The sequence below is a fragment of the Oncorhynchus masou genome, chromosome 22 (genome assembly GCF_036934945.1).
Source record: "Oncorhynchus masou masou isolate Uvic2021 chromosome 22, UVic_Omas_1.1, whole genome shotgun sequence".
NCBI classification, from domain to species: Eukaryota; Metazoa; Chordata; class Actinopteri; order Salmoniformes; family Salmonidae; genus Oncorhynchus; species Oncorhynchus masou.
The window spans coordinates 16,003,753-16,017,571 of NC_088233.1; the positions used below are offsets into that span (position 1 = coordinate 16,003,753).

A 13,819-nucleotide genomic window follows, 5' to 3' on the forward strand; every position below is an offset into this window, starting at 1 on the left:
ATCAATCAATCTAGACGTACTGTAAATGAGGCTCTTCCACTGAATATTACACATACTTTATCAATATAGGTCAAAACATACTACACATATCAATGTACGTATATATACGTATGCCCTAACTAACATGATCAATACCTAGTAAGCAGATTGTAACGGGCTAATGTGATGCTCAATTAGCCGTTACAAGACAGGTAGTTTGGCGTAGCAGAGAATTTTAGACCAACCTTGGCCATGCTATCTTCTTTAGAGTCACCCAAACATGTATCTTCTAGAATGTTGGTGTCCAGTTGCAGGTGGTTCCCTTGAATTTAGAAAATGTACCATTATTAAAATGAATACAAATGTTGTAATCCAACAATGCATATGCCACTATCTTGTCTACTTCATATCTTCAATCATTGATTGAGACAGTTAAGTCCACCCGAAACTGCCGCTTGTCATGACACTCACTGGTCTCGATCAATGAGAGAAGATTTGAATTAGAAACAGATCGTAGCGTACCCATCATTGGATTACTTCATGAAGCAAAAACATTTTAATAACAAGAGGATTTTCTAAATTGAAACGTACCACCTGAAACTGGACATTTTAGAAGCACATGTTTGGCCGAATCGAGAACGAAGATGGTATCGTCAAATTAAGGATGGTCGAAAAGTCTGCTACGCCAAACAGTACCTATCCTGTAATGGCTAATGAAAACATTACATTAGCCCGTTACAATCTACTAGCTAATCAATACCATGACTCAATTAGTTTACTTCAGTCCTATAGGAAAACAGTGAATGGAAGAGGACACAATAATCACACATGAACACTGCATTTCCATTCATTTATAAAAGAGAGAAGAAAAAAAATGCACACTGTCGAATTCCTTAATACTGAAAATGAAGCTATTCATGCAAGTAATGGACTTAAACTCGTGGAAGACAGATGAGATGTATCCTTCAATGCTAACTGGTACAATTGACAACGCTCAAGAAAATGAACTATAATGAGAAATGTATTTTGTGTTAAAGAGAAATAGTTGAAAGTACACCAAACATGAACCGACCAGAAAGTTAACAGATTTAGAGCAAGTTGAACGCAAAGTAATTATTAATGAAAAATGACAAATTGAAACAAAATATATTGTTCTTAGGGTAAAACATTGAGCCATTGATACTTTGCAGTGGTAGATGGTAGTAGGTAGCTCATTTGGGCAGTTGCACATGACAAACACTTGGCAAAAGAAGCCCGTTGTATGCTGCCAAGTGAAGTGAGTTTTCCAACACAGTATGGCATGAGAATCAGGATTGCAAAAACATTACTGGGGATAAGTAAGAAGGCACCTTTAGGATTACAGGTCTCCTGATGTACATCATACTGTTTATACTAATAAGACTATGGTTGTTTGTGCAGCATCCCAAATGGCACCCTATTCCCCATATAGTGCACTAGTTTTGAGCAAGGCCCATAAAGAATAGGATGCCATTTGGGAGACCTAATCCTAAATCCCCCATGACAGGAATCACATGACTCGTGGCAGCTGAGAGATTCATCTACTATTTATGAAGTAAAGTGCCACAGACAAGTACATTAGAACAAACACACATCCACACTAAAAAGGGGAACATAAATAACATTCCCCATAAGATACAGTACTTTCAGGAAACACCTGGCTATTGCTAAAATGAACTTTGATGGGATCAGAAGTTGCATGACTAATGATGAGACAGCAGGGTATTAGTGCAAAACCTCATTGAGGTGAATCATTTGGAATTGTTTGAGCGCTCATAACAAGATCATTTTAAATTGTTTGGAGTTAAAACTTAAGCAGAGTACACATTTAGTACTTTCATGTGTAAAGTGATAGTCAAAATGCACTTCCTGATGCAATGAATGACTTGGTATCTGTTGATACACCTATACTAGCAACCCATGAATGAAAAAATAAAAAATATATATATAAAAACAATTAATATTTCTTTATTCGGAAATGACGAATGCTAGTCCCATGTAGCTGTTGGTAGAGCACTTGTAGCGCCAGGGTTATGGGTTTGATTACCACGGGGGACCAGTATGAAAAAAGTATTAAAATGTATGAACTTAATACTACTGTAAGTCGCTCTGGAAAAGAGTATCTGCTAAATGACAAAAATGTAAAAATGCTTAAGGCAAATGTTGCTGTCCTCATATACGACGTAGAGTAAAGGAAGAGCGATGAACAGCAACTGACAGCTAGAGCTTTAGTCTCTTGGTCAACCTGTTTCACGTCAGTGAACCTAATAAGATGTTTTATCGCTACATACACCGGATAGGTGCAGTGAAATGTGTTGTTTTAAAAGGGTCAGCCGTAGTAGTACGGTGCCCCTGGAATAAATTAGGGTTAAGTGCCTTGCTCAAGGACACGTCGACAGAGTGTAGGCAGTCTGCTTTTTTGGAATATGTTACCAGTACCCATAGAGAAGCTACCAGCTACCTATAAAGAAGCAAAGACATAAATCCAGACATATTATTGATCTGATAATGTAGCCTAAGTATTGTTACAGAAAAGAAAGTGATTACAAACAAGGATGTAATGACACAATGCTAAATATTCTGGGTTACAACATTGAAGGTAAATTAACATTGATTAAAACCAGTTTCTTCACACCAGCACAGAAAAGAGAGCAATGACTATTTCACAACTCGTACCATGTTACACAATGAGAAACACAGTTAACAGTTTCACATTAGTAAAAGTAATTACCTACACCTATCTTAAAGTTCGGAAAATGCTACAAATCTATTGTAAAAGAGCCATGAAATCAGCCAAACAAAATGCTGAATTAAAACACCATTTTCACACATCATGTTGGACAAGACCAGTGTTCAAATGGGAACAAATCAAAACATTTTGGCTGAGAGTACAATGTATTTTTTAGAAAATGTAAATGCACACCAAGAATTAGAGAAATTCTAGCCTCACCTGACTAACATCTCAATCGCTCCACTCCAACCAAACTTGACAAACCTCTGTGGTATCAATCCATTTAAGAGGGATTTAAAGTCAGCGGCTTGCTGGCACTGAAGCACATTCACTGTCTAACTACTAAGAAAAAGCCTTTGAAGGAGTAAAGATTGCTTTTCTTCTGTTAGTAGAGTGAGATCAAAGATGGATTAAAAAAAAACAAGGGGCAGACTTACTCTCAGTCTATCCTGAGGGTATTCAACGACCAGGTTTTTATTTTAAAAAACTACCTTATTTACTGACGTGTGTATTGTGTTGAGTGACTAACCATCGAAGATATTGAAAAAATAAACTGACTTCTGTAAACATCTTTTTCTTTCACTCTGTGCAAACTGCATTGTTTAGTTAAGGAAGAGGAGGAGTGTGAGAAGAATGCAGCAGGTTCATTTGGTAGCGCAGCAGTTGTGTACAGACAGACTGTATCCCTCCCCCCTTGGGCCTAACCACTCGATGTTGCATGTCTGAAGGCTCTGGATAGGTATAAGTAGTGTGGCGTTAAAGCGTCACCCATATTGCTTCCACATTACAGATCTGCAAACATTGAAGGGTTATGGCCAAGAGGAGTGGTAGGGATCGAATTGGAACTGGTAAAAGAGAAGAGTAGCTAGTAGGGTTTTAGCTGGTCTAGCTCAGCTCTGCAGTAGAATGGGGTCCTCCAGCTCGTGTAGGAAGGGCACAGAGCTGCTCTGGCTCTCTCCGCTATCCGAGTCATATGGCGTGTCGGGCAGCTCCATGAAGCCCCCCGCCAGCTGGTCGTCCTCGAAGTCGGAGCGCACCTGAACTGGCACGTCGGTGTAGTCCTCCTCCTCGGGGGATTGGAAGTCCTGAGGAATGTAGAGCATCTCGGGGTAGTTACGGCTGACCAGGTCGCTGGTGGTGGCCAGGGACACCTTGCGGAAGGCGATGAGGTGCATGTGGGAGAACTTGATGTACTTGCAGCGCCTGAAGCCAAGTGACTCCACCGCCACGCGCCAGCTGCGCATCATGAGGGTGTGGCGGTTCTGGTGGGAGGAGTCTGGGGTGATGATGAGCAGCAGGCCGTGCAGTTCCAGCAGCTCGTGGGCCTTCTTGCAGCAGATCCAGCGCTGGTAAGGCGAGGGGAAGTAGGAGAGGAGCAGAGAGAAGACCACTACGTGGAAGAGCTGGGCGGGCAGGGAGTCGATGGGGCTACGCAGCTGTCTCAGGAAGGCTTCCACTGTGTCGCCAGCCAGTTGCAGAGGCTGCTGGAGCTGGAGGTTGAGGAAGTCACACTTGTATACACTCTGAGGGGAAAGGGTAGAAACAGATACTTTAGAGCAACACAAGCTGTTCTCATCATGCAGTGGCATTTTAGACCCATATCTAAGACGCACTGTTCTTAATCCATTTAGTTATTTAAATCACTCAATGCTAATATTCTGCCAGTTCCTTCACAGCAGGTCAGGTTTCATTCCCATCAACTGTTGACACTTACTGTCAAGGGACAGCATTGTTCTGTGGTCTGATATTCACACAATGAATATCCATGACATTTTAAACATTTATTTAACTAGGCATTTTGTCCTGGTATCAAATTAGTGAGTAAGACAGTAAGAGTCAGGACTTTCTAGCTGGGACCGAGGGAGTGATCACGGAGAGTAATAGTACATACCTCGACCGCAGGCACTATGTCAATACCGACTGTGAGGAACTCGTCAAACTTCAGGAAGGGGTTAAAACAGCTGCCAACGTCCAGCAGCCGCATTTTACCAAGCTGGGGGATGGACCTTCAACCAGAAGCTTTAAGTTAGCGTTAAGTACAACAGAGTAAGATTGCTTAATGAGAGCAGTAGTTAATAGAGGTAAGATGTGTCAATATGAACGCACAACAGAGCATGCTGAAACAGAGCAAAATAGTCAGATAAAAATGGACATGTTTGATTTAACACTGTCACAATACAGTACCTGGGGATAGAGGAGCTATAGGGCTGGTCACTCAGAGCTGTGGCCGACATGGCCATGGCAAGCCTGGCACTCTTCTCATCCTTCTCCAACATTCTTTTCATCCCACCATCCTGAAAATACTCCTGGCAAACACTGGAAGAATAGTCCCGAAACATCACACATTATGGTATTAATGCCTTACTGTTAAAACAGTGATATGCTAAGAAAAAAAAAAGGAAAAAAAGGGGCAAATCCTAACATTCCATTGGAATAAATGCATGACTATTCAATAAACAGAAGTTAGGATTTACCCCACAGTGTTGATATCGAAAGGGCTGGATGAGTCATCGGAGTAAGCATAGAGCAGTGGAGTTCTGAGCTAGTACAACACAGCCAGAGGGTTATTTACAAGGTCTCCTTTTGTGGGGGACTATTTTACCTGCGACACCACTCGATGCGTCCCTCTCCCTCGCAGGTCTTGGCCCAGTGGTTGTCAGCCAGGTTCCTCATGGCCAGGGCGTATTCACTCAGAGTCTGTTCATCTTCACAGTGCTCTCGCCAGATCTTCTCAAAATCCCCCACTGTGGAAAGATAACAGGCAGCAGGAGGTTGAAACAAAGTTAACAAAGGCAACCAAATCACCTCACACCATAACAGTATGACATACATATAGTAAAACTACTGAGCACTGTAGGCTACATGAAAGTGGGCCAAACACTGATGCTTTGTTTTCCCACATCATCACATTGAAATTCTTCATTATAAAATGGCAGGAATTGAAATTGAAAGTTTGTCCTGTCAGTTTTGTTTCTAAAAAAATAACACGCAAGCATAGTAAGGACGTAGAGTGCACAATAAGCCAACATGAATGTACCTACTTATAAAGTGTGGCCATTCATTCAAGAGGAATCACAATCGTTCAGCCCTTCAGATGAAAACACCACAGGCAAACATCGCTGCTTCAACATTTTCAAAACAGTTACTCGTCATTATATGTCTGGCATATCTGAAAACTGGATTTTCAATAGATGTCTTCACTTCTGTTCCTAGGTCTAGATCTTCACAAATTTCCTGCAACAGGTCTTCCCAGACGCACAGCAGAATGTGTGTTTCGTGAGCAAACACGCTGATAAGGAAGAAATCCCATGACCACATAGGTTTTTTCCCCATCAGATTTGCAGAAATGAAACGACAACAAGACGGGCTGGAATAAACAGCAGTAGTACAAAGCATGATTACTGTGGTAGCAATGCCAAGCAGACCAGATCATGCTTTACTTATTAACCAATCATGGTGTCAGCTGACAGGGTCTTTTCAAGAGCATCAGCTAGCCAGTCCTTCTGCTAAAGTGGAAAGGACCTGTTGAATGCTACTTTATTTTATTACTTTGTGTGATTATTGCAATATATACCTACATACCAGTTGAAGTCGGAGGTTTACATACACCTTAGCCAATTACATTTCATCTCCGTTTCACAATTTGACAAAATGTCCCCGTCTTAGGTCAGTTAGGAGCACCACTTTATTTTAAGAATGTCATGTCAGAATAATAGAGAGAATGACTTATTTCAGCTTTAGTGCTTTCATCACATTTCCAGTGGGTCAGAAGTTTACATACACTCAGTATTTGGTAGCATTGCATTTAAATTGTTTAACTTGGGTCAAACTTGTCGGGTAGCCTTCCACAAGCTTCCCACAATAAGTTGGGTGAATTTTGGCCCATTCCTCCTGACAGAGCTGGTGTAACTGAGTCAGGTTTATAGGCCTCCTTGCTCGCACACGCTTTTTCAGTTCTGCTCACAAATTTTCTATAGGATTTAGGTCAGGGCTTTGTGATGGCCACTACAATACCTTGACTTCGTTGTCCTTAAGCCATTTTGCCACAACTTTGGAAGTATGCTTGCGGTCATTGTCCATTTGGAAGACCCATTTGCGACCAAGTTTTAACTTCCTGGCTGATGCCTTGAGTCGTTTCTTCAATATATCCACGTAATTTTCCTCCCTCACGACATGCCATCTATTTTGTGAAATGCACCAGTCCCTCCTGCAGCAAAGCACAACATGATGCTGCCACCCCTGTGCGTCACGGTTGAGATGGTGTTCTTCGGCTTGCAAGTCTCCCCATTTTTCCTCCAAAACATAACGATGGTCATTATGGCCAAACAGTTCTATTTTTGTTTCATCAGACCAGAGGACATTTCTCCAAAAAGTACAATATTTGTCACCATGTGCAGTTGCAAACCGTAGTCTGGCTTTTTTTTATGGCGAGTTTGGAGCAGTGGCTTCTTCCTTGCTGAGCGGCCTTCAGGTTGTGTCGATATAGGACTCATTTTACTGTGGATATAGATACTTTTGTACCCATTTCCTCCAGGATCTTCACAAGATCCTTTACTGTTGTTCTGGGTTGATTTGCACTTTTCGCACCAAAGAATGTTCATCTCTAGGAGACAGAACGAGTCTCCATGCTGAGCGGTATGACGGCTGCGTGGTTCCATGGTGTTTATACTTGCGTACTATTGTTTGTACAGATGAACGTGGTACCTTCAGGCGTTTGGAAATTGCGCCCAAGGATGAACCAGACTTGTGGAGGTCTACAAATGCTTTCTGATGTCTTGGCTGAGTTCTTTTGATTTTCCCATGATGTCAAGCAAAAAGGCAAGGAGTTTGAAGGTAGGCCTTGAAATACATCCACAGGTACACCTCCAATGGACTCAAATTATGTCAATTAACCTATCAGAAGCTTCTAAAGCCATGATATACTTTTCTGGAATTTTCCAAGCTGTTTAAAAGGCACAGTCAATTTAGTGTATGTAAACTTCTGACCCACTGGAATTGTGATAGTGTGTTCTAAGTGTGTTCTAAGTGAAATAATCGGTCGAAACAATTGTTGGAAAAATGACTTCTGTCATGCACAAAGTAACAGATTTGCCAAAACAATAGTTTAACAAAAATTGTGGATTGGTTGAAAAATAAATGTAAACTTCCGACTTCAACTGTAAATGCATACCATTCAGCTATTTTTTTTAGCTTCCCGGCATCTGAACAAAACAAGGCTGCAGAGCAAAAATACTAATACGACTTGAATCCAGCCCGAGCTCTGAAGTTCGGCGTTACAGCCCAATTTAATTTTAAAAAGGTCATTTCCGATTGAGCCGACATATGCAGCGTTTACCTTTAATGCAGTCTCTGCTAACACGGGAACATTGCCTTTAACATTTGATATCGCGTTGTTGCGCAGCTGTTCAGCGCTACAGACTGAATTTAGCCCTAGACGCTGCCCAGTTTGATAATCACAACATAAGAGCACAGGGCAAATCAACCATTCAACTGGTAGAATAACTTAACACAATCTAGACTTAAACTGTGGCACTGGATACTCTTTCAGTAAGAGTCGCTAATTTGGAATCATGCATTGCTGCTACGCAACTTTTTCCACATTGTTGTGTTATAGCTGGAATTTAAAATTTATTAAATTCAGATTGTATGTGTCACTGGCCTACACACACAATATCCCATGATGTCAAAGTGGAATTATGTTTTTCAAAAATGTGAAGATGCTGGAGGAAACAGGTACAAAAGTATCTATATCCACAGTAAAACGAGTCCTATATCGATATAACCTGAAAGGCCACTCAGCAAGGAAGAAGCCACTGCTCCAAAACCGCCATAAAAAAGCCAGACTATGGTTTGCAACTGCACATGGGGACAAAGATTGTACTTTTTGGAGAAATGTCCTCTGGTCTGATGAAACAAAAATAGAACTGTTTGGCCATAATGACCATTGTTATGCTTGGAGAGAAAAGGGTGATGCTTGCAAGCCGAAGAACACCATCTCAAACGTGACGCACAGGGGTGACAGCATCATGTTTTGGAAGGTGCTTTGCTGCAGAAGGGACTGGTGCACTTCACAAAATAGATGGCATCATGAGGATGGAAAATTATGTGGATATATTGAAGCAACATCTCAAGACATCAGTCAGGAAGTTAAAGCTTGGTCGCAAATGGGTCTTCCAAATGGTTAATGACCCCAAGCATACTTCCAAAGTTATGGCAAAATGGCTTAAGGACAGCAAAGTCAAGGTATTGGAGTGGCCATCACAAAGCCCTGACTTCAATCCTATAGAAAATGGGTGGGTAGAACTGAAAAGGCGTGTGCGTGCAAGGAGGCCTACAAACCTGACTTAGTTACACCAGCTCTGTCAGGAGGAATGGGCCAAAATTCACCCAACTTAAACATTTGACTCAAGTTCAACAATTTAAAGGCAATGCTACCAAATACTAATTGAGTGTAAGTAAACTTCTGACCTACTGGGAATGTGATGAAAGAAATAAAATCACTCTACACTATTATTCTGACATTTCACATTCTTAAATTAAAGTGGTAATCCTATAAAACGGGGACTTTTTACTAGGATTAAATGTCAGGAATTGCAAAAAACTGAGTTTAAATGTATTTGGCTAAGGTATATGTACACTTCCGACTTCAACTCTAATTGTATGGTCCCTCAGTCAAGCAGTGAATTTCAAACATATTCAAACAGGGAGGTTTTCCATTCCCTCGCAAAGAAGGGCTCCTATTGGTAAAAATAAAAAAGCAGACATTGAATATCCTTTTTTAGCATGGTGGTTATTACATTTTGGATGGTGTATCAATATGTCCAGACACTATAAAAATACAGGTGTCCTTCCTAACTCAGTTGCTGGAGAGGAAGAAAATTGCTCAGGGATTTCACCACAATGCCAATGGTCACTTTAAATGAGTTACAGTTTAATGGCTGTGATAGGAGAAAACTGAGGATGGATCAACAACATTGTAGTTACTCCACAATACTAACCTAATTTTTAAAAAAGAGTGAAAGGAAGCCTGTACAGATTAAAATATTCAAAAATGTGCATCCTGTTTGCAACAAGGCACAAAAGTAATAATGCAAAGAAATGTGGCAAAGCAACTATTTTTTTTGTCCTGAATGCAAAGTTATGTTTGGGGCAAATCCAATACAACACATTATGGAGTACCTCTCCATATTTGCAAGCATAGTGGTGGCTGAATTATGTTATAGTTATGATAGTAATTGTTTTAAGGACTGTAGTTTTTCCAGGATAAAAAAAAAATTAACGGAATGGAGCAAAGCACAGGCAAAATCCTAGAGGAGAACCTGGTTCAGTCTGCTTTCCACCAGACACTGGGAGATTAATTCACCTTTCAGCAGGACAAGTGTGGCCAAGTTACAGTTTTGACTTATATCTACAGCAAGACCTGAAATGGTTGTCTAGTAATTATCAACAACCAATTTGACAGAGCTTGAAGAATTTTGAAAATAATGGGAAAATGCAAAAATCCTGGTGTGGAAACCTCTTAAGAGACTAACCCAGAAAGAGACTCACAGCTGTAGTTGCTGCCAAAGGTGATTCTAGCATGCATTAACTCAGGGGGTTGAATACTTATCCAAATCAAGATGGTGGATTTTTTTTATATATTTTTTTTTTATACAGAATGTCAGAATTTTTCTTCCACTTTGATATAGTATTTTGTGTAGATCATTGACAATTAAAAGGACAATCAAATCAATTTTAATTGCCTTTTGTAACAAAACGTGGAAAAAGGTCAAAGCGTATTTATACTTTCTGAAGGCACTATGATGAGCAATATTTTTGGAACATCCAATCCCAATAAAATCCCAATACATATCGTATCAGCACCTAAATATTGTGATAATATCAAGTCATACGGTTCCTGGCAATTCCCAGCCCTATTAGGAATAGGTTTACTGGCAGATTCCTCCATTGGTTACGGCTGTACCGCCTGCCCTACATCTGAATGGAAGACAAATTCCTGCAAAGGCCAATAAAGTGAACTGAACCAGAAATGCCCATTCTTCTGACCTCTTTATGGTGTTTGGTTTGTGACCAATGATCTGTGAAGGGTCCAATAGTGAAAAGCATGTTTGCGTTACCTTTGTTTTCGATGAAAGGACCTAAATATTGGAGTTAATAACAAGGAGATAGGATCATGTCTCAATACTAGGCCTCAGACCTTTCAGAATCCACTTTTTAAAAATGTAACTAGGCAAGTCAGTTAAGAAATTATTTTTTATAATGACAGCACACCCAGGCCAAATCCAGACGACGATTGCACTTTGAAGGACATGTTAGAAAATGTTTGTTCAAAACAGACAGGGATCTCAATTCAGCAACTCTGGATGATATGTGCTCATATGGCATATGCCGGTGTCTCATAACATCACATAATGGATGCGCCTGAACTTGAGTTTTTACTTGTAGGGTCTTGTTCTTTTCAGTTTCAGAACAGGGGTGTATTCATTAGCTGGATTCCATTGCAAAACGTTTGCAAAATGAACTATAGGAACCAAACGGAGAGGGACCTGAATTTGTCCAATAGAAACTCTCGTTTGTTGCAAAACGTTCTGATTGGAGTAAACGGTTTCCATTGCTAAACATTTTACAATAGATAAAACATTTCCGACTAATGAATATACCCCATGACGTCAACCAAAATGCCATTACAACCCATGTTGATCTCTTTGCCAGTTCCCGTGATCCAGTATGTTACAATTGAACAACATTACCAAATCACTGGATGGCTGGCTATAAGAGGCGCGATTATTATTATTTTTTTAAATTGATGACTGCCAAATCTAATGAAGGACAAACATTGCAAACATAGCCTAGTTTAAAGTGCATACTACAGATTGAAATGTTCACAGGCGGCCTTGATCTAGCGTTAGTTTAACCGTATTTAAATTAAGTGAACGTTAGGCACATGTCCCATGATTGCATGACAATGTTTTTTTTGTTTTGTTAGACAGTAGAGCAGCGAGACCCTGACATGTTGCCAGTCACTTGCAGTTTGTGCAAGGCCCCAAAAAATAGGAAATAACGTTAGCTACCTAATCCGGGCCTTGTTTTCGATCAATTTAAATAGCCCGTTTGATGAGAGACGCCGTACTCCTGAATTGGGCAAAGCTAGCGTACCTTCTCGGTATTTTCTTCGCAGTTTTCTATGGACGTTCTTGACAACTCCGGACAGTTTTTCCTGCTCCTTCTTCTTGCACCGCGTTTCTTTCGGAATGAGAACGTAGCACGGCTCCAGTTCGGTTTCTGTCTCTCCTGTCTCAGCATTGTTCGCCGGGTCCATAGTCCTACGACACTTCTGCTCCTCCTTCACGTCTAGCTACTAGCTAGCTACCGGTGTCGGCCCCCGCGCACCCGATCCACTAGCCAAATACGCGCGCGCTGATTGGTTCGCCTGGAAAGATATACTGTGGAGTTGACAACTGTATGACCAATCACAGAGCTGAAAACAGAAACGCCTTCTTATAGAATTTGTTGCGTCAGCATACAGTTGCATGTGCTGTTTGCCCTTTAAATTGAATTATACCAAATATTATGGACATACTGACAAGATACATGTCTCTCCGAGTCCGCCCACAATGGGAGTTGTTGTCCACAAAGTGGAACGGCGAGCTGTGTAGTTCCCGGCTTTCTTTTCTTTAGATTGGTGGAAACATCTCATTATTGTCATCTTTTTTTGAGTATAGCCCCATACCATAAATATGTGTAGCTATCTCGAGACAACTCCAATATAAAGTGTTTTTTTTCTCGAAGTTGCCGTGATGTCACTTGTTCTACTTATATCAGTACACTCATAACAATTTAATAATAACAAAACGTATATTTGATCACATAAACCTCGCATAGCAAACAAGCCATTCATTTTTATGTTGACCAAATTCGACACTCATCGACCTCCATACAAAAACTCCTTACTTGGTGGGCGAAACGACGAAGAAAAAAAAACGCCACTTGCATTGAGGGAGACAGATTTTCTGCCGAGTTGGTAATCTCACTTCCTCTTCCATGGCGTTGTTGAATATTTGTTTCTGATTGGTTTGAAGGGCATTCTAGAGCGTGGATTATTTAAGAAAAAGGCACGAGGGGGTGTGGTATATGGCCAATATACCACGGCTAAGGGCTGTTCATATGTACGACCCATCTTGGAGTGCCTAGACACAGCCTTTAGCCGTGGTATATTTGCCATATACCACACACCCCTGAGGTGCCTTATTGCTATTATAAACTGGTTACCAACATATAATTAGAGCATTAAAAATAAATGTTTTGTGATACCTGTGTTATACGGTCTGAAATACCACGGCTGTCAGCCAATCAGCATTCAGGGCTCAAACCACCCAGTTTATAATTCCATTTATAAACGGGGTGGTTCGAGCCCTGAATGCTGATGGCTGAAAGCCATGGTGTATCAGACTGTATACCATGGGTGTGATCAACAATTACTATTGACTGGTCTAATTACATTGGTAACCAGTTTATAATAGCAATAATGCACCTCAGGGGTTTGTGGTATTTGGCCAATATACCATGGCTAGGCACTCTGCATTGCATGGTGCCTAAGATCAGCCCTTAGCTGTGGTGTATTGGCCATATACCACATCTCCTTATGCATAATTGCTTGCATAACATACAGTATAATTCAATGGCTATAGTTCATTCTTACATTTTCTATTGAGCTGCTTTTGAAAGCAAAAGTCAAATTGAAAACATTATTGGTGTAACAGTATGGCTTCCATCCCTCTCCTCTCCCCTACTAGGGCTCGAACCAGGGACCCTACTTCAAGGTCTCAGAGCGAGTGACGTCACCGATTGAAACGCTATTAGCGCGCACCCCGCTAACTAGCTAGCCATTTCACATCGGTTACACTCACCACCCTTTTGACCTCCTCCTTTTCCGAAACAACCAGTCACGGCACCAATGTAACATTATAGCGTCCGTCCCTCTCCTCGCCCCTACCTGGGCTCGAACCAGGGACCCTTTGCAGGTGTGAGTGCATCTGCATGCACAGTAAGGCAAAGACTTTTGGAGGGTGGCCTGGTGTCCAGAAAGGCAGC

The 13,819-nt window shown here is 41.0% G+C and overlaps 1 protein-coding gene across 1 annotated transcript; it reads right to left on the reverse strand.

Annotated features, from left to right (window-relative positions):
* Positions 1–815: 815 nt before the first annotated feature.
* Positions 816–12,119, reverse strand: bmt2 (base methyltransferase of 25S rRNA 2 homolog). The gene is made up of 5 exons (XM_064929401.1): positions 11,885–12,119; positions 5,331–5,472; positions 4,913–5,044; positions 4,620–4,734; positions 816–4,251 (listed from the first exon to the last, which is right to left on the reverse strand). The coding sequence occupies exons 1-5, from the start codon at positions 12,045–12,047 to the stop codon at positions 3,619–3,621; spliced, it is 1,185 nt and encodes a 394-aa protein (XP_064785473.1). The 5' UTR covers positions 12,048–12,119; the 3' UTR covers positions 816–3,618.
* Positions 12,120–13,819: the final 1,700 nt, after the last annotated feature.